Here is a 19,237-nt window from a genome sequence, read left to right on the forward strand (position 1 = left end):
CCAAAATGAAGGACCAATCTCACTCATGAACATGCTTACAAAGACCCTAACAAAATATCAGGAAGCCAATTCAAATATGTGCACATAACACAATATAATAACACAATATCATGACCAAGTCGGGTATATCCCAAGAATACATATGTGGGTTTTCAGTAAAAATCAATCTGTATACAACCATATTAATAGACAGAATGAGAAAAGTCAGATAATTATCTCAAAAGACATTTAAACAAGTGTTTTATAAAACTCAAAATCCAATTATGGAAAAAATTTCTTAGCAATCTTGGAATAGAAGGGAACTTCCCTAATCTGTTAAAGAATATCTACTGAATTCTGTGGTAACCACTAAATGGTGAAATATTGAGAACTTGATGTGTGAGACTGTGAAGGAGAAAAGAAATGTCCTCCTACATCACATCTACCAACATTTGCACTGGAGGTCCCTGCCAATACAGTAATACAAGACAGAAATGGAGGATTATGAATTAGAAAGGAAGAAGCGAAACTGCTCTTCTTTTCTTTAGATGGTATAACTGTACTCAGAGAATCTCCAAAATAATCTATGGCAAATGGTCAGAATTTGCCATAGAAAAGAGAGTTTATCAAAGTCACTGAATACCGAATAAAGTCACCAAAAATCCAAATGCATTTCTGTCCACCAGCAACAAATGGTTAGAAAAAGAATTATTATTTACAACAGCATAAAAATAGAAAGTCCACAGGAATAGATCCAACAAGGTAAGTATAAAGCAAGTTACAAAACTTCATTGAGAGATGTTAGTCTAAATAAATGAAATGACAGATTTGTTCTTGGACTAGAGGACTCAATATTGTTGTGACTTTCCTTCCAAGACTGACCTATGGATTTAATGCATTGCATGTATGTATCTTGACAAGCTGACTCTAAGACATTTATAGAAATGAATTTGGCTAAAAAAGCCAAGGAAGACCTGGGTAGAGACTTGCCTTAACTCATAGCAAGATACAGTCTAACCTGTGGTAAGAAATACAGTATGAATGAGGCACATGGGACCAGTGGAGTTACAGCCTCCTGCCTGTTTGATGACTGCTGAAAAATCACTCACTAAGCTAACTGGGATATATTACCCCATTAGGTGGGGATACTGACCCATAAGGTATGGTATGTCCTTGAAACCAGGGATCAATGTAAGGTAATCTTTCTTCCATAACCAGAATATTCAGGTTTATGTGTGGCAGGGCGATGAGGGTAGTGCCTCTCACTTTACTCCTCCTGACCCACATGTAATTTTTTCCTACTCCTATGGTGCTAGTCTCTGACTTTAGCTTTTAATACTTAAGGGAGCAGCATTCCTAGAAGATGACATCGTGTTCTCAGTGGGAAGTGGAAACGGATGGTCAGGTATCTCAGGCTCTGCAGACCACTGGACACTGAGGCAGTAAAGGAGGTTCCAGGATAGACAGGGCAAGTGGTCCCGCCAGGGGAAACAGTGCTCCTGATGTACAAAGTGGATGAGGAAGGGTTCTCGTGGAGCACCCGGTCCTAATCCCATGCTCAATGGTAAATTTAATGGAAGTCGACATCAAGTATTAGTCCTAATCAGAGCCTGATCTCAGTATTTTGTCCTGCTGAGCATGTATATTTCACAACCACCTAAAGTTTCTGAGTGACTCATAAGTGCCCTCTCCTAGCATGCTGACCAAAGCCTGGGGATTAATAAGATTTTCCATGACTGCTGCAAACTGGATTTCCTTACCACCTGCAGATTAGGAGCTGCATGTGGAGCCCCTATCATGTGTTCCTTGACTAAAGAAGCACATTGTTCAGGGGAAGCACGCACCTAGAAGGTGCAGCCCAAATTAATTTCTTTCTCAGGTCTGAGTCCAGATGAAGACACTTCATACCCAGGGACTCCACTTGGCAAGATACTGTGAAAGCAAAGAAAGCCTTTTGCAGTGCAAGTGATGACACTGAAGTCCATGTTTCAACAGCAGCCAGCAGGCCAGCACAAGGAGGTGCCCAGTTGTTGGAGCAAGAACAAAGAAGAATCCTTGGGACACAGAAAATGATCTGAAATACCCATTTGATTTGTGGGGATTAATCTTTCAAGGATGCAATGCAGACATCTTGATCTTCCAAAGCAGGGCAATGAAGAACTGAACTCTGTTCCAATTACTCACAGATAACCTCCAGCCTCCAGGATTGGAGTATTGGCATGGATGGGCCTACCGAGAGGCAGGCCAAGTTGAAAATGACAAATGAAGAATAGGCGTGGCTTAACTTACCCAGTTTCGTCAGCTATTCATCCTGCTAAAAACTGCAGGGATTGTGTTCATAACAAAGATGTATCTGTGATTTCTGTGCCCGGATTTTTGGCACTGCCTTTATTATGCAAGAGGTAGGTGACTTATTACAAAGGTCTGGAATTCAGATTTCTCTTTGACTTCACACATACACCTATAATGTGAACACAGGATGTGTACACAGAATATAAACAGCCCTTCACTAAAAAGCATCTAGATACAGGTGTGAAAACTGATACCTCTCTGAATCTTAAAGACATTCAGTCTACTGGGATTCAGGATTCTGGAGTTGGTACCAGAATCAAGTACTCTTGGATAAATTATTTATACTCATATCAACTACATACATATTTGGAGCACAAGGGCAGTGTTGTCTGCCCTATGGGCCTCACAAAGTGACTAAAAGGTTAAAATGCCACATCAACCCTGAAAGCGTGTTGCAAATAGTACTGTCATAATGAGAGGCAAGGTAGAAAAACCATACAATTTCGAGATATATGTAAAAACATTAAGAGAAATGTAAGGTATATTTCTGAGAAAGAGAATGTTTATTTCCACACACTCCTATCTCTGTATTACATAAATACATTCTCTAAAATACCAGAAGATAGCTTTTAGGAAAAGTGAATACTCAGAGGACTCTAAAACTTTGTCTGAAAATTCTATAGACTACAGTGAATATTTCTGGATCAAAAGCAGCAGAGATTTCACATGCCATCTGTTTAATAGTTATTCATTTGCATCCTTTGATCAAAGTTCTGTTAAGGGCTGTGGGGGAATACAGATATACACAAGTTGAGTCTCTGATCTGAAAGTAGTTTGCAGGAGAGGTAAAACTATGTATTCAAGAAGGCAAAAGGAGAAAAAAAAAGCTTTAGGGTAGACACAGATAAAATATTCTGAAGCTACAGAGAGCTCTTTTTTCAGCTGAGAGAAGCCATGGAAGGCTTCATGTAGGAGGTAATCATGACTGTGGGTGCTGGCAGAGATTCATGGTGGAAAGAGTGGAGCACTCCAGACAAATGGTAAAAACAGGATGAAAATATGAGGTGGGTCTGGCTCTCTTTTCCAGGGCAGGGTTACCCAAAGCGCATTTCATGAGATACTAATTTAGCTGAGTGCTAGCTGTGTCTAGCTGAGAATGCTGTGTCTACAGTTAATGATTAAAGTATCACAGATGAATAAACAGAAAGACTGTGGATAGAACAAGGCAAAGGGCTGCACAGAGCTCCTGAGGGATTCCTGAGAGCAAAGTGAAGTCACAGCAGGGCCACAGGGAAGTAAGGCAGGTGTAGATGCCTAGACTGGATCTGAGAAGAATGGAAAGCTCTGGAATAGGTATTTACAGAAATGCATGGAGATAAGTGAAAAGGCTGAAGAAGAGGTGTGGGGAGCCAGATGATGTGGGACTTGATGAAATGCCCTGCAGAAATCACCAGCTTTCTCTTAAGGCTCTGCACTGCTGTACTTGCCCATCCCTGCTCATCTACCCAATTCATGTCCTGGTCATCAAAATGAAAGCAACACAGAGCACAGTGTAAGTTTCCCATCTTTTTCTTAATGGAAAGGCTGAGCTGAAGGCACACTCACTGTGTGTCAGCAGGAGATAAGATCTGGTGGGTGGTGAGAATTGGAAAGGCTGCAGATCTGTTAGGTGGTCCTCGCAAATTAGGTGGCCAGAAACCAAAATGGTAAAGTCAAGTAGGAAAGAGTACATGTTTTTATACTTGGAGAGAAATACTAATGCACATCACAGAATGATAAAAGAAACGGCCTGTAAAGTCAATAGTAATTGCAATCATGATCACAATCTCTAAAACAGATCAATGTAACTGGCAGGGAATATTGCAACAATGAATTAGAAAAAGCAGCCAATAGGAAAAGAAAACTGTGAAAGTTTCTACACACATGGGAGAATGGGCAAGGGCAGAGTTGTCAGTGGGTTGAGCAGGCCAGAGCTGCTTTCCACGTAAGAGCCTGGCCAAGGATGGTCGCTCTGAGAAGCTTGGCCTCAGCTTCTCCAAAGATAAAATTTCCACATCTCTAAGGCATCAGGACCATCCATCGAGGCTCAGCCTGTAAGAGACCTGAGGAACCTCATAATGCAGAGCAGTTCTTTTCTTTGTGATCCGTCAACAACAAAGCACTGACCTCACATACCAGGGACTGTGTGCAACACCCTAAATCCTGCATATGGACTTAGGAAAACAGAACTTCTTGGGGGCATTTCATTAGAACTACAAACAACATGTTTTCCCCACATTTCTAACAAGATCCTGTAAGTAAATCTTAGACAATCAAGAAGTTCTAATGAATGAGAGAATCAAGTGCCAGACTAGAAATAATGAAGGATAAAAATGGAGGCTAAAAGGGGGGGAGGAAAGTGGTTTCTGGATATTGAGAGAGGGCTATATGGGCCTTGAGCTAATCTTGTGCTCCAGCGATGTTGGTGCACAAGCACAAGGGTGTCAGGGGTGTCCCGCATAAAGGTCAGAACAGACAACCTAAAATGGTCCCTTCACCCTTGCGATCTAGGATTCAAGGATCTGACACAGTTTCCCCTTCTGGGAAATTCACAATTCCACAGGGATTATGAATTGAGAGGGTGTGTTTGTACTTGTACATTTTTGCCTGAGATGTCAAAGTAGGTAACAGATAAATCTGCTAAGATATTGTACCAAAAGACAATAATTTTCTTATTGGGAAAAATAATAGTAGTCACATTATTTACCAGAGACACCATGGAGTCCATGCACTGAACATTTTAGGAACAGTAAAATGTGTTCAATCCTAAATGACTTCTTGTGTGCTGTATGGTTCAGGGTGGTATGTGGGAAGGGGAAGGCCAGACACCGTCCTCCAGGAACAAATAACTCCATGCAGCACCAGCTAAGAGCACTCTCTGAGGAGGGCCTGCTCTGGAAATGGTTCATTGGGCTTGGGCTAGTTTCTTGAAAGGTGGGAAAAAACAGATTTAAATTCTATTTTGCAGAGCCTGAACCAAACACAGAAAGGGATTTCCAAACAGTGAGAAAGTCTTCTCAGGCAATAATATGGCAACTCCATGAATATATTTTAAAGACAGAGTTCATCACTTAATTGGGCCAGTAAGTGATTCTCCTTTGATGCCTTTGGAGTCAATGATTCTTAGTGATTAGAGGTGAAAATAATAATACACATGATAGATATTTTTGGATTACAAGATTAACAAAATAACAAAAGAATCATAGACAAGGGGTTTAAAAGTTCAGGAACATTTCACTTTTGATGATGAGTCCAATGACTATGACCTCTACTACGGGGCCAGGTTCTGATCTCGGTGCTCAATGTACAGTATGTAATTCTCACAGCAACCCCATGGGGCCAGCACTTTATCCCTACTTTATGGAGCAAGAGATGAAGGCTAGAGGGGCTAACTGATTTGTTGTAGCTTAAGCTGGTGCAACCCATGGCTTGCAGGCCACATGCGGCCTTGGATGATTTTGAATGTGGCCCAATGCAAATTCGTGATTTTCTTAAAACATTATGAGTTTTTTTTGCAATTTTTTAAAAAGGTCATCAGCTATCATTAATGTTACTGTATTTTATATGTGGCCCAACATAATTCTTTTTCCAGTGTGGCCCAAGGAAGCCAAAAATTGGACACCTCTGCTCTAGTTCCTCAAGTTCAGGATTTGGGCCAGCCCCTCACTGCGGCCTTGCAGGCTCTGCTATGCAATGTCTCCTGTACCCCTGATAATTTTCCCTGCTCTGGTGTTAGCGATATTTGATATTAATATAGTTATTTCAGCTTTCTTTGATTAATGTTAGCATGGGATATCTTTCTCCATCCCTTTACTTTTAATCTGTTTCTTCATATTTAAAGTGGTTCTCTTATAGACAACATATATTTGGGTTTTGGCTTCTTTGGCACCCACTCTTACAGTCTCTTTTAATTGACATATTTAGACCATTGACATGTATTTTATTCATTGTCTTTATTCTTTGTTTTCTTTTTTGGGCTTCCATTCACTTGCTGCCTTCTCTAGCGTTAAGTGAGAATTTTATGAAAGTCAATTTTTCTCCTCTCTCTGCATATCATAATTCTTTAAAAAACATTTTATCAGTGGTTGCTCTGAGTCTGAAAATACATTTATAACTAATCCAACTCCACTTTCAAATAACGCTATACTGCTTCACAGGCAGTGGAAATTCCTTATAAAAGAGTATTCCCAATTCCTCCCTCCTACCCTTCCTTTCAACAGTGCTATAATTTATTACTTATCCATATGCTATAAGCATGAAATACTTGTTGCTATTATTATTTGGAACATGTTGTTATCGGTTAGATCAATTAAGAATAAGAAAAGGGCTGGGTGGGGTGGCTCATGCCTGTAATCCCAGAACTTTGGGAGGCCAAGGCGAGAGGATCACTTGAGCCCAGGAGTTCAAGAACAGCCTGGGCATCATGGCAAAACTCTGTTTCTACAAAAACCACAAAATTAGCCAGGCACGGTGGCATGTGCCTGCAGTACCAGCCATCCGGGAAGCCGAGGTTAGGAGGATCACCTGAGCCTGGGGAGGTCGAGGTTGCAGTGAGCCATAATCATGCCACTATACTCTAGCCTGGACAACAGACTGAGAGCCTCTCTCAAAAAAAAAAAAAAAAAAGTAGAAAAAGAAGAGAAGAAGAAGAAAACAGATTTAATTTTACCTATGTTTCTTCCTTCTCTAAAGCTTTTCCCTTCTTTAGGTGGATCCAGCTTTATGACTTATGTCATTTTCTTTTCTTTTTTCTTTTTTTTTTTGATGATGAAGGAAAGGCAGGTCTACTAATCACATATTCCCTCAGCTTTTGTCTGAGAAGGTCTTTCTCCTTCACTTCTGAACAGTAACTTCTCTAGATACAGAATTCTAGGTAGGCTTATTTTTTCCAGTTTCAACACTTTGAATATATTACGCCACTCTTTTCTTGATTCTTCAGTTTCTGAAGAAAAGTCCTACTTATTACCCTTACTCTTCTGTAGCTATTGGTGCCATCATAGGAGCTCTCTGGCCCCTTTTAAGATTTTCTCTTCGTTTTTGGTTTTCTGTTCTTTGTATGTGTCTAGGTGTAGATATTTTGGTATTTATTCTGCTTGATGTTCCTGGGCTTCCTGGATCTGTCATTAATTTTTAAAAATTCTCAGTTATGAGAATTTCCAATATTTCTTCTCCTTTCTCTTCCTTGTATTCTCATTATATGTCATTACATCTTTTGTGATTGTCATTCAGGTCTTGGAAGTTCTGTTCAGATGTTTTTTCAAACTTTTCTCCTCTTTGCATTCCAGTTTCACAGTTTCTATTGATATCCTCAGGCTCACAATTTCTCTCCTTGGCCATGCCCAGTTATGCTGATGAGCCCATCAGGTATTCTTTGTTTCTGCCACAGGGTTTTTGGTTTCTAGCATTTCATTTTAATTATTTCTTGGAGTCTCTATCTCTCTACTTACATGAGACATCTCTTCTTGTATGCTGTCCACTTTTTCCATTAGTATCCTTAGCATATTAATCAGTTATTTTAAATAGCCAATCTGGTAATTCTAAAGTCTCTGTCATGTTTGAGTCTGGTTTTGATGCCTGCTATGTTTCTTAGGATTGTTCCTTTTGCCTTTTAGTATGCCTTATATATTTTGTTGAAAGCTACACATGATGTATTGGGTAAAATGAACTGAAGTAATCAAGCTTTAAATGTGGGGTTTTATGTTTATCTGGTTAACAGGCCCTGTTTCTTGTTTTCCATAGCTGTAGATGTCGGACGTTAAAATTTCTTTGGATGACCTTGCTTTTATCTCCCATGTTATTTCTAGGCTTTCTTACAGAACTTAAATAAGATCTAGGATGTACAGTTCTTTCAGCTGTACTCCCTGTTATTACACAAAAGCCCTCCTGATACAGTAGTACGTATGGGGAAGAGGAAGCATTCTGCAGTCCTAGGATTAGGTTTCAGTCTTTCAGTGAGCCTGTGACCCTAGACTGTGACCTTCAAAAGTGCTTCTCAGTTTTGTTTTCTTGTCTCCTTCCAATCCCAACTTAGATGAGACAGGAAGAGCAGAGGGAGTTGGTGGTGTTTCCCTTCCCCCAGGTCAGACAGGCTGTGTTAAAATAGTTTCTCTTGGCTGAGCACAGTGGCTCCATGCCTGTAATCTCAGCACTTTGAAAGGCTGAGGTGAGTGAATCACTTGAGCTCAGGATTTTGAGACCAGTCTGGATAACGCAGTGAAATTCCGTTTCTTAAAAAAAAAACAAAAACAAAAACAAAAAAACTTAGCTAGGTAAGATGGCATACACCTTTAGTCCCAGCTACTCAGGAGGCTGAGGACAGAGGATTGCTTAAGCCCTAGAGGTGGGAGTTGCAGTGAGCCAAGATCGTGCTACTGCACTCTAGCCTGGGTGAGAGAGCCAGATTCATCTCCCTCGACAAAAAAAAGTTTCTCTTGAGGGCAGACTTTGTTAATAACAACAAAATACTTTAGGCATACAGGGATCCCTAGGTATACAAGAGGGACTGGCTCCAGAACCAATGCCCTATCCCTGTGCATGTCAAAATCCAAGCATACTTAATTCCTGAAATTAGCCCACAAATACTAAAAGTCAGCCCTCCATTTGCATGGGTTTTGTTTCCCACAAATATTGTATACAGACTTGGGAAGACAGAGCTTCTTGGAGGCATTTCATTAGAACTACAAACAACATGTTTTTCCCACATTTCTAATAAGTTCCTATAAGTAAATCTTAGACAATCGAAGTTCTAATGAAGAACGAGAGAATCAAGTGCCAGGCTAGAAATAATGAAAGATAAAAATGAGAGGCTAAAAGGGAAAAAAACTGGTTTCTGGACACCATGCGTATGGTTGAAAAACATCTATGGGTAAGCGGACCCACACAGTTCAAACCAATGATGCTCAAAGGTCAACTGTATTTCCAAATGGCTGCCTTCTCCCCTTTTCTGCCAAAGAGAGGGGATTTTCCTCCAGTTTTGAACCTGGCAGGTACCCTAGAGGTAAAACTCACGAAAGCGTGGGGGACTGTGAGCCAGCCGCACTTGACTCTATTTAACTCGCACATTTGTCCACACTAAGCCTCCTGCAACTGGCAAATTATAATTTAAGTATTCCTGCTGTGGTACTGGTTTCCCAGCGGTTTCTGCTCCCGGGCTTCTGTTCTGATAAGCTGTGATTCTCTGTATCTGCCTGTCTGTCTCTCTAACTTTAGGGACAGGAGTTTGCCTGGCCACTTCAATTCTCTGATGGGTCATCAGCTTGTTCTTTTTCTTGCTGTAAGGATGGGAGTGATGACCATCAAGCTCCCTACATGCTGAACTGGAAACCAGACACCTCCCTATCTGAATTAAAGCAGGCTCCCTCCTGCCCATTCTATCACTCTGCTTTGCTTTACTTTGAAACACATATTCCTATTAAAAAAAAAAAAAGACTCTGGCTAAACCATTTATTTATATATTTATTTATTTACTGGCCATCTCCCTTACTAAAATTTAGATTCCAGGAGAGTGGGACCCTCAGCCCTTGACACAGTACCTGTCATGAAGCAGCCTCAACAGATAGATGTTGCCTTCATGACTGAAAGAAGGACTCCCACTCCCTAGGGACTGATTCCTGGGCATTAATCAAGTCTGTTGCCCCTTTCTACATTTCTAGAATAAGGTCTCCTGTGACCATCTGTGTTTTGCTTCATGGAGATGCATGAAAGGCCAAGGAAGAGGGTGACGGGAGTGACCTTAGGATCCTGAGTAGCCTTCTTCCACTGCCACAGTTCTGTTTGGTGGGTTTGAGGAAAAGTTTCCACAATTAAAATACAAAAATTTTAAAGCTGTGAAGATTGGGCAAAGCTGTTTTGATATCAGAGTCTACTGCACAGAGGAAGCAGTCAGATCTGTGAGAATTCAAATGGGAGCCAAGAGGAATGAGACTGTTAGTTCTACAGGGGTGACTAATAATGAGCTTTCTCTCTATGATAGTACTGGTAGAAAATGCAGGTGTTTCCATTCCAGAAAGGAAAATCAAGGACCTACTCATAGTCTAAGATGATTCGTGTTGCCAAGTTCTAATAAGAAACAAATAAGAAAATAAGAAAGAATAACCTTTTCTTCTATCTTTACTAACACCACACTTCAAAAAATTTATTTAAAAAATATTCTATATAAAAAAGTAAGTGTACTTCCTCTTATGGCTTACAGTAAAAGCAGTCCAGTAATAGGTGAGGTGGACTTGTAATGAAAATATTCATGAAAAAAAAAAAGAGCAAAAAACCCAACAACAAAAAACTAATACATTTCAAGTATAGCACAGAAAATACTACTGAAAAGATAAACTCTCTGATTCTGGGGCAATGAGTGCTGTTTCCCTTGCACAGAAGTTCGGTGTGTTCCAGATGTCCATCCTCCTTGCTGGGCTGAGTGGCTAACAGTGTGTGCACCTGTGTGCAGGAACCTGGAAGACACATGCCGAGGGGTTTGGGGATCGTGCTGTCTCTTGAGCCAAAAGGCCCCTCCTATTGAGTGGCTCAGAGGCAGAGAATGAGAGCTGCTTTGCTTTCTTACGCTACCATTTGCCATGTGGTATGCAGTTGCACAGGCTGGCTCTGGCTGGCCAAAGGAGAGAGGATGAAGCAAATAAGAGGAAGATGTATATGCAAAGACCAACTTAAAGGGAAACAACATCAACTTTTGAGGAAAATCAATTGAGAAGAAAGTCTAAAAAGCCAAATTGTTGTGAAAGATAAAACAGCAGCTAAGAGTTAATAATAGCAGGCTATAGATTTTCTTCCATCTGCAGCATGGCTTATTGTATAAATAAATGTTCTTTAGTATTCTTTAGCAACTGCTCGTGGGTGACTCAGTCTTTCAAAAACTGAACAAAAGGAATAATACAAATCCCTTGTATCCAGGGAATTCCTCTAATTAGAAGTGGAATGAATTAGAGAAGAAATTTGATTTTAATTTAACATCTGCAAATGACAGATGCCTTTTCACATAGTTCTCAATGTCATTCCTTTACTAAAAATAATGCCAATAACAATAATAACAAATTATCCAAACAGAACATAATGTAGTAATCCATTTAATAAATATTTTAGTACATTCTGGTTGTTTGGTATTTTCAATGATCTTTTCCAAATAAATAATTCTTTGTAAATTCAAAGGTTACCAATATACTTTCTCTGGGAATTTCCCAGAGTATTTTAAAGGGCATGATTTACTCTTAAACAGGTTAGTTGGTTGAGACTAGGATAAATATTTAAGAAAACTGCACAAATAAATAAAAAGAAAGAAATTTACATAACCATGTTACAAAGTCAAACACACTCCCTATACTGTGAGGCCAAACTAGTACGCTTAAAAGATTTCCTGTCAAACTCAATGCCAATCCTAGGCTCCTTTCAGCCTCCCATGTACAAATGCTCTTGTAGCTTCTGGCATATCAGCCTTTTCCCAGCATTTCTGGGCACCTGTTCCAGGCATAGGTCCTGGGCTAGATGTCACCCTGAAAAGGGATGTAGGAACACACACACACACACACACACACACACACACACACACACACACTCTCTCTCTCTCTCTCTCTCTCTCTCTCTCTCTCCCTCTCGCTCTCACTCACACACACACACTCACAAATGATGCTGAAACTTGATAGTCAGGATTCATCATGTACAGGCATCTAGGAACAAGAGGAGCCCAAAAAAGGCATATAGAATCCCTGAAAGGACTACAGAGAAGTCTTGGTTCTCAACCAGCACTTCACAGCTGAGGAAGCTAAGGTTCAAAGAAACGGAAAGATCTACCCAAGACACCTACCAGCATGTGGTAGGCTTAGAACTGGAACTCTGGTGTCCCATCGCCTGTCTTATTACTCTTTCCCTCCTATGCTTTTCAGAAATGACTAAATCATTATCTTTTTTTTCTCCATGCCCATATGTACCAGGGCTGAGTAAGTAGAGTTCAGAGGACATTAGCATGTTGCCCATTTACAAAAGGGACACTCTGGTTGAGGTGAACAGGAGAACACTTCACCAAAACTTCCTCTTGTCGCAACTGCTCCTGCTCAAGGCTGCTTCTGAACATCTATCCTCTGGTAACTGGTCACCATCAATCACTACTATGCCTGGAAACAAACTTGCCCAAACCACTAAAACTTACCTTCAAAAATTTCTAAAGGCAAACACTTTGACCACCAGTGTTACTTTCCAGATACCGAAAGGGAGGGAAAGCAGTGTGGGTACTCACTACAGTGTGGAGGCTCTATGAATCACTTTTCTGAAGAACAAATCGGGCATTTTAACAAACCCTTTGAATTACTCACATTCTGCTCTATATGCAAGTCTTTCCTTGACTGCTGACTTAGTAATAAAAGCTGGAAAAAACATAAGTCTAACAATAACACATTTCTTTTCTATAGCCAAAGAACTATTGTGTCAATATTTGTGGAGATGGACTTATTTCGAAAGTAATTTAACAATGAAATGATGCTGCTAAGCACACTGATTTTTTTTTTTTTATTTAGTGAAAAAAAGGAGTTCAATACAAAGCTCAAGAAGTGAACAGGCCCTCTGAGATGAGAGGGTTTTATGCACTCACACAAGCACACCCACACTTCTTCAACATACCATTCACAAATGCTGTGTATTATTAAGAGGAGGCGGATTCTGCCAGGCACATAATTTGTATATTTAAGGGAGGTGTATGGAATGAAAAAGCGAAATATGTTAAATTTCAAAGGACTTGGAAGCAATGCTGCCTGTAAGCTTGTATTACAAATAGCCCTACATTATTACATACGCTATTAATGAGGCCAAGTGAATGAAAGTACAATTTGAATATGCATGACTCTATCCAATGAGCAAGACTTTTGTGTACTGATGAGGTTTTTTTTTCTCCCAAAAAAGGATTACAATTATTCTTAGAGAAGTATGGCTGCCCAGAGAACAATAAAATAAATGTACTTAGACTACAGAGTCATACTATGTTCAGATGAAATATACAGGTGCTAAAAGAATACCTTTGACTCTACCTACATTTTCAGAAACTTATACATATCCTGTCCTCCAAAAGGAATATTCCTTAACTTCAAGCAGCTGTGTCATTACAATTTCTAAGAAAAAAAAATAATGATTTTGGTGGAGATCCCTAAAAGTGGGCAAGGTTAAATAAACCTTATGAGTACAAAGCCTTCCCTTCCACAGTAAGAAGCACTAGTTAAAAGGCTGGGGAATGGGTAAATTATTGCACCAAATGGCTAAGAATTAATCTCTGCTGACTAGCTGTAATCTAACGAGGCGTCTGTGTCCCAGGGAGCCCGCAGCATGTCCCTGGCGGTATGTGCAGTGTGTTGAGTCTGCGTGGCACCCTTTGTCCTCGCTCACAGGCGGCCTTTCCCCTCATTGTCCATAATATCCTCATGCATCTGGGACGCGTGGAATGCATTCATACTAACAGACTTACCATTGTTTTCTCTCAGAAGCTTTGTTGAGCAAAGACTGCATCACGGTTACTGATAATTATATTGCTTAATTAATCAAGACAAAAAAAATTTGCAAATCATTGCCTGGTTGCCAAGCAGGGAGATAAAAAATGACAACAATACAAGCTGAAGCAATATAACAAAAGTAACAGCTATCTGATCAGAAATTCTTATATAATGAAGCTATTAATGCTAAATCGGTTAATGTTAACATTGCTCCAGGTGTCTCTACTTAGATGCAAACAAAAAGGCTAACATTATGGATATAAAAGGCCAAATGTTGCCATGGATTCTGTAACCTGATAGAGAGGACAGCCTTTTCATTTGATTAGGGAATGCAATTTAAATACCAGGGACTGAAGCCAAACAAACAGACTTTCCCTCCGCAAGCCTCTTGCATTCACCCTGGGGTCAGTGGTTGGTGAACAAAAGGTCAGCCACACTTGCCCTGGAAATGTCTGGATTAATTTTATTACATTGTAATGGTTTGTACTTTAAATGTAAGGATAATACTAAATTTCCAGTTGGCCATTATTCTCTTCTTCCTTTTAGGCTTTTTGAATTAAAATATTAAGAAAACAATTTACTCAATTCATCTTGTCAGAATTTATAACCAAATTCATAAAATGTACAAACATTTTGTAAGAAAGCTTACAAGGTATGTTAATAATTATTTTCATGCATTATAAGTGTACTATCTTTTAAAAAATCACTTTGATTCTATAAAGTGAATTAAAATGCCTTGTATGCTCTTTATTTACTTTAAAAATAAAGGTGACTTTTTAGGACAATAAACGACATTTTAGAGGACCATGTTGAAAATGAGCTAATAAAGCCAATTACTCCATACTAAATATTAAAGAAACACATTTCCTATTTTTGAAATCTACAAGACACTAAATTCACTGGTTCCCTAATATTAAAATTTTCAGTTTAATTCTTTAAAGTACTGCTCTTCATGGACAAATACAAATGTTAGCACTCAGAGCCATTTTCATGCATAAAACTGAAAACTTCATGCACATGGAGATCAGAATCAAAAATGATGCAAATATTTAATATGAAGCGACTTTTGGCATCTGCGTTCCCTGAATAGAAAAGAGGGTTCCCTTTATGTCAGGCTTTGCAACAGCCAGAATGGGACTTTTATGAATTCAGGAGTTGACCCACACTGCATTTATTCAGAGAATAATAAGCATGTTAAACTTGGAATTCATTAAGTATTCTCTCTCCAAGTAGTAACAACAAAAAATAACAACAATAATAATAATACCAGCTAACACTTAAGCAGCTTTTACTCTGGACCAGGCACTGTTTGAAGCACTTTCTATTTATTAGCTCATTTAATCCTAACAACTTTAACCCTTTAGATCAGGTCAAAATCCCAATATGAACAATAAATCTGTTGCCTATTATTTCAAAGCTTTAAAAGAGAGTTTTCAGAAGGGTAACTTTCAGCTTCTTCAGGAAACCAACTTGAAATGAAAATGAAAATTATATTTATTATCAAGCTGAAAAACACAAAATCATTCCTCTTGAGGAATGGCTTAATATACTAATGTTTAATTTAAAAACTTTAAAAACAACCTTCTATTAGTAATTCTAAAACAAAAACCAGTCACTACATAAAGCATGGCTAAAACACCACTAAAGGTATGAAAAGGATCGAAACTGCAGCCAATTTATTATACAGCACACAGCTCATTGGATTGTTCCAGCTCTTCCCATGATCAATACCAATTGACATGGCTGAATTGATTCTGTAGCAAGGTGCTCCAATTGTTGAAACTCATCACGTGGGCTGTGCTCCAGAGGCTTGGCCTCTTCATGGACATGCCTGCAATCATGCAGGACTGACCCCATTAGCACAGTCACAGGCTCAGCAAGCACCCGTATACCAGGCAAGGTTGGATTCTATACCCACAGTTCTCCACAAAATGCTAGACATGATATGGGGTTCCTTCAACTCTTATTATTAATCAACATGCCCAAAATTTTAAGTTATAATTTTTCAAAAGTACAAAATTTAGGAAACTTAAAACATTTACAAACGAATAAATTTGACATTATAATTTCCAAAAGACCTAGTAATACGATAATAAAATTTTGTGCTCATGATGAAAAATTCTATGAAAATCCCAATTCATATTTAATTGCAATATAGCACATAAAGACATTCAACAATTGGATGAGAGTCCCCTTTAACATACTTAAATTACTGATTGTCAGTGTCAGTGAATTACATGGCAAATGCTGTATGAGTCAGTGTAACAATGCAATGAAAACATACCTCAGGTTTCTTCGTTATTGCGATGAAGAACATGTGATTCTTCATTGGGTAAATAATGATTGAAACATCTCCAAAGGCAGTTGGGATAATACCCCTGCGGTAGTCTCTGGAGTGTTCAGACCAGACGATATGGACTTCATCATTCCCCAAGTGACGAAGCTGCAAGAGCAAATTGGCTCTTTATTAATCAGGGTGATAACAGCAGTTTATGAGGGGTCGTGGCTTACAAATTGAATTATAAAACTCAAAGGCCAAAAGAATTCACTAACAAAAAATGCTACAACACTGATGTCTTCTATGAGGATTTTGAAAAGCACAAGTATATAAAAACATAGCCTGTCATTGGTACCAAGGTAAGGCTAACAAGCTTCGTAGGCACATTACGACTGGATGGGGCTGAGGCCTTTGTAAGAATTTATTTCTGTAAAAAACAGAATTTTACTCCTGCATCAGAGTCCTATGCTTTGTATTGGTGAATATGTTTCTACACAATTATTAACACATGTCTTTTATTTCACATTGCAGTTGTCCTTTATGAGACTCCTAATTCAACGGTTATTATGAAAATAAGAATATGAACAAGAGAACATAAGCCATTACAACACAATTGTTACCAAATGTATAAGAAACTAGATTTGTAACAAACCTTTAAGAAAAGGATGTATAAAATTACCTTTGCTTAGGAAATGAATAACTATTGCTTAAGTCTGATAACACTCCTACTTAGCATTTAAAGAGTGCTTACCGTATAGAAAGCATGTTCACACACACTGTCTCCCTTAATCTTCCCACTAACTCTCTAAGGTAGATGACATCATCTTCATCTTATTGTACAAAAAGGAAATAGGCAATCAGGAAAGTGAAGGCACCACCTACCTGAGGATGCCTGAGCAGCAGTGGCAAAGTGGGCCTGGGGACATGCACTGGGGCTTCCAACTCAGGGCAATTTCCACTGTTTCAAGGCTACCTAAGCCTGCACCCAAAGTTACTTTATTGTTATTGTTCAGTAGTGTAGCCCACTTGTTTCATCATCTTATATACAAAGAGGCTGTAAAGAACAAAAGCAAATCACAGACCCCTGGCCTCTTTGAGGAGGCCTTACTAGAAAGATCTCCAAAACCAGACCCCTTGAAAGTTCTTCCAGGCCTAGACTCTGTCAGGTGTAAGAACGCCCTTGATAAATCTCCTGCATGATGACTATGCCACCTCAAGATGGAGAAAGCTGCATACAAAATCATTTAAGTGACAAAGAATCAAAGTGTGACTAGAAGAAACTAGATTATAAAGATTAAAATGTTGGGCTGGGTGTGGTGGCTCACACCTGTAATCCCAGCACTTTGGGAGGCCGAGGCGAGTGGATCACGAGGTCAAGAGATCGAGACCATCCTGGTCAACATGGTGAAACCCCGTCTCTACTAAAGATACAAAAAATTAGCTGGGCATGGTGGCGTGTGCCTGTAATCCCAGCTACTCAGGAGGCTGAGGCAGGAGAATTGCCTGAACCCAGGAGGCAGAGGTTGCAGTGAGCCGAGATCGCGCCATTGCACTCCAGCCTGGGTAACAAGAGCGAAGCTCCGTCTGAAAAAAAAAAAATGATTAAAAGGTTGACCAGAACTGAAGTTCTGAAACCACAAAGGCTGGTGAGGCCCTCTGACACCTTCTGGGAATTCGAGATTCTCATTCTCTCACATGGAACAGCAGAAGGATGCTCTCTGGCACCATGAATAAGTATTTCTTGCTTCCTTATCTAACAGATGAGCATTAAAAATGACTAAATTCAGAAGCAGTTTAATAACATAGAGACATGTCAAATCTAATGTTTTTAGTTTTGTCTTAAAGTATTTTTAAAAAAGATTTTCCGGAATACTATGTATTTAAAACATGTTAGCATAAATACAGTTTTCTTTAGACTATTTGACCACAAAAAGAAAATCTGAGGCAACCCCAACATAGCCTTTTTTTCCATTTGTAAGGTTACAAAAGGAAGCTCATTTGCTGCAAGGCCTGTTTATTCTTCACTCTGTCATACTTCTGGGAACGACTGTACAGGCCAATTATTTAAAAAGGGACCTGTGCCTGTGCCATTGTACCTATACTGAGGGATGCATGATTCAACTGTGTCTGAATGTGGTCTCTGGGACAAATGCAACTGTGGGTGCTGAGCACAAGTCACAATGATCCAGAATAATTTAATGGCATCTACAACTTTCTAAAAGCAAAATTACCCAGTAAATCATTTTTTCCTTCCCTCTTCTAATATAAAGGTAAAAGAATAGCGGCAAAACGTATAGCAAACCCTTTATATAAATAGTTCTAAACAAAATACAACACCGGGTCTTCTAGTAGTGCTGAACATCTCTCTACACTTCTCCATTGCTATTTTGCTATAGCTTTTCTTTTCCTTTTTCCTTTTTAATAAAACATGCAAAGACATTACAATGCACTCCTAAAATTCAGTTCTTTTGGAGTGAAAACGTGGTAGCCAGCATCACCAAAACCTAATATAGGTATGTTTTCAGGGAAATATGAATAGTATCTAACTGGAACTGTAGGGGGAATTTAGACCTGCAGAAGGTAATTGTGAGAAATGGGGCTGTCCCAGACCTCACACCTACAGCCCTCACCCTGCAAAGACAGCCAGCTTCAGGGTGACTCTGGGTCCCTTGGTATAATGCTTGCACAAATGTCTGAATGGAAACAGCTCACCTACTAAACACCCCTCAAACATGCTGCCACTACCCCATGTTGGCACTCTAGTTTCTGCGATAGTTCCTTTTGATCCACAAATATTAGTTGCAAAACCTTAATCATGATTATTGAAATTCTGTAGTTACTTTCCAATTTCAAATTGGGTTACTCAATAATACAACCTAAGTAAGTCTCTCTTAATTTTACTTGCATCTGAATTCTCAGAACTACAAAAGGGAGGGTAGTTTCACATTAATAGACCCAACCTCCCAGTGTGGCAATTCTGTAATTAAGGAAGAGCTGTCTTTGTGGTAATGATATGATATTCATCATCTCAAAGCTGTTTTCAGTGGCACGTGACTCAGACTTCTGGATACGTCACAGTTAAAATAGCTAAATCACAAAACTAAAAGCTAAGGCCGTGGGAGCACCTGGCTGATAAATCTGGAGCAAAGGGCAAAAATATGCCTTCTTTGGC

The 19,237-nt window shown here is 39.3% G+C and overlaps 1 protein-coding gene across 11 annotated transcripts in view; it reads right to left on the reverse strand.

The window, feature by feature from the left end:
- RALGAPA2 (Ral GTPase activating protein catalytic subunit alpha 2) overlaps positions 1 to 19,237 on the reverse strand; it is a 333,808-nt gene that overhangs the window by 91,173 nt on the left and 223,398 nt on the right. For all 11 annotated transcript variants that reach the window (XM_032248229.1, XM_032248227.1, XM_032248225.1 and 8 more), the window contains one exon: positions 16,072 to 16,230. In XM_032248229.1, coding sequence (XP_032104120.1) covers positions 16,072 to 16,230 — 159 coding nt within the window. The remainder of the gene's footprint in view (positions 1 to 16,071; positions 16,231 to 19,237) is intronic.

Source organism: Sapajus apella, unplaced genomic scaffold, assembly GCF_009761245.1.
Source record: "Sapajus apella isolate SASKATOON/1434 unplaced genomic scaffold, GSC_monkey_1.0 scaffold65, whole genome shotgun sequence".
NCBI classification, from domain to species: domain Eukaryota; kingdom Metazoa; phylum Chordata; class Mammalia; order Primates; family Cebidae; genus Sapajus; species Sapajus apella.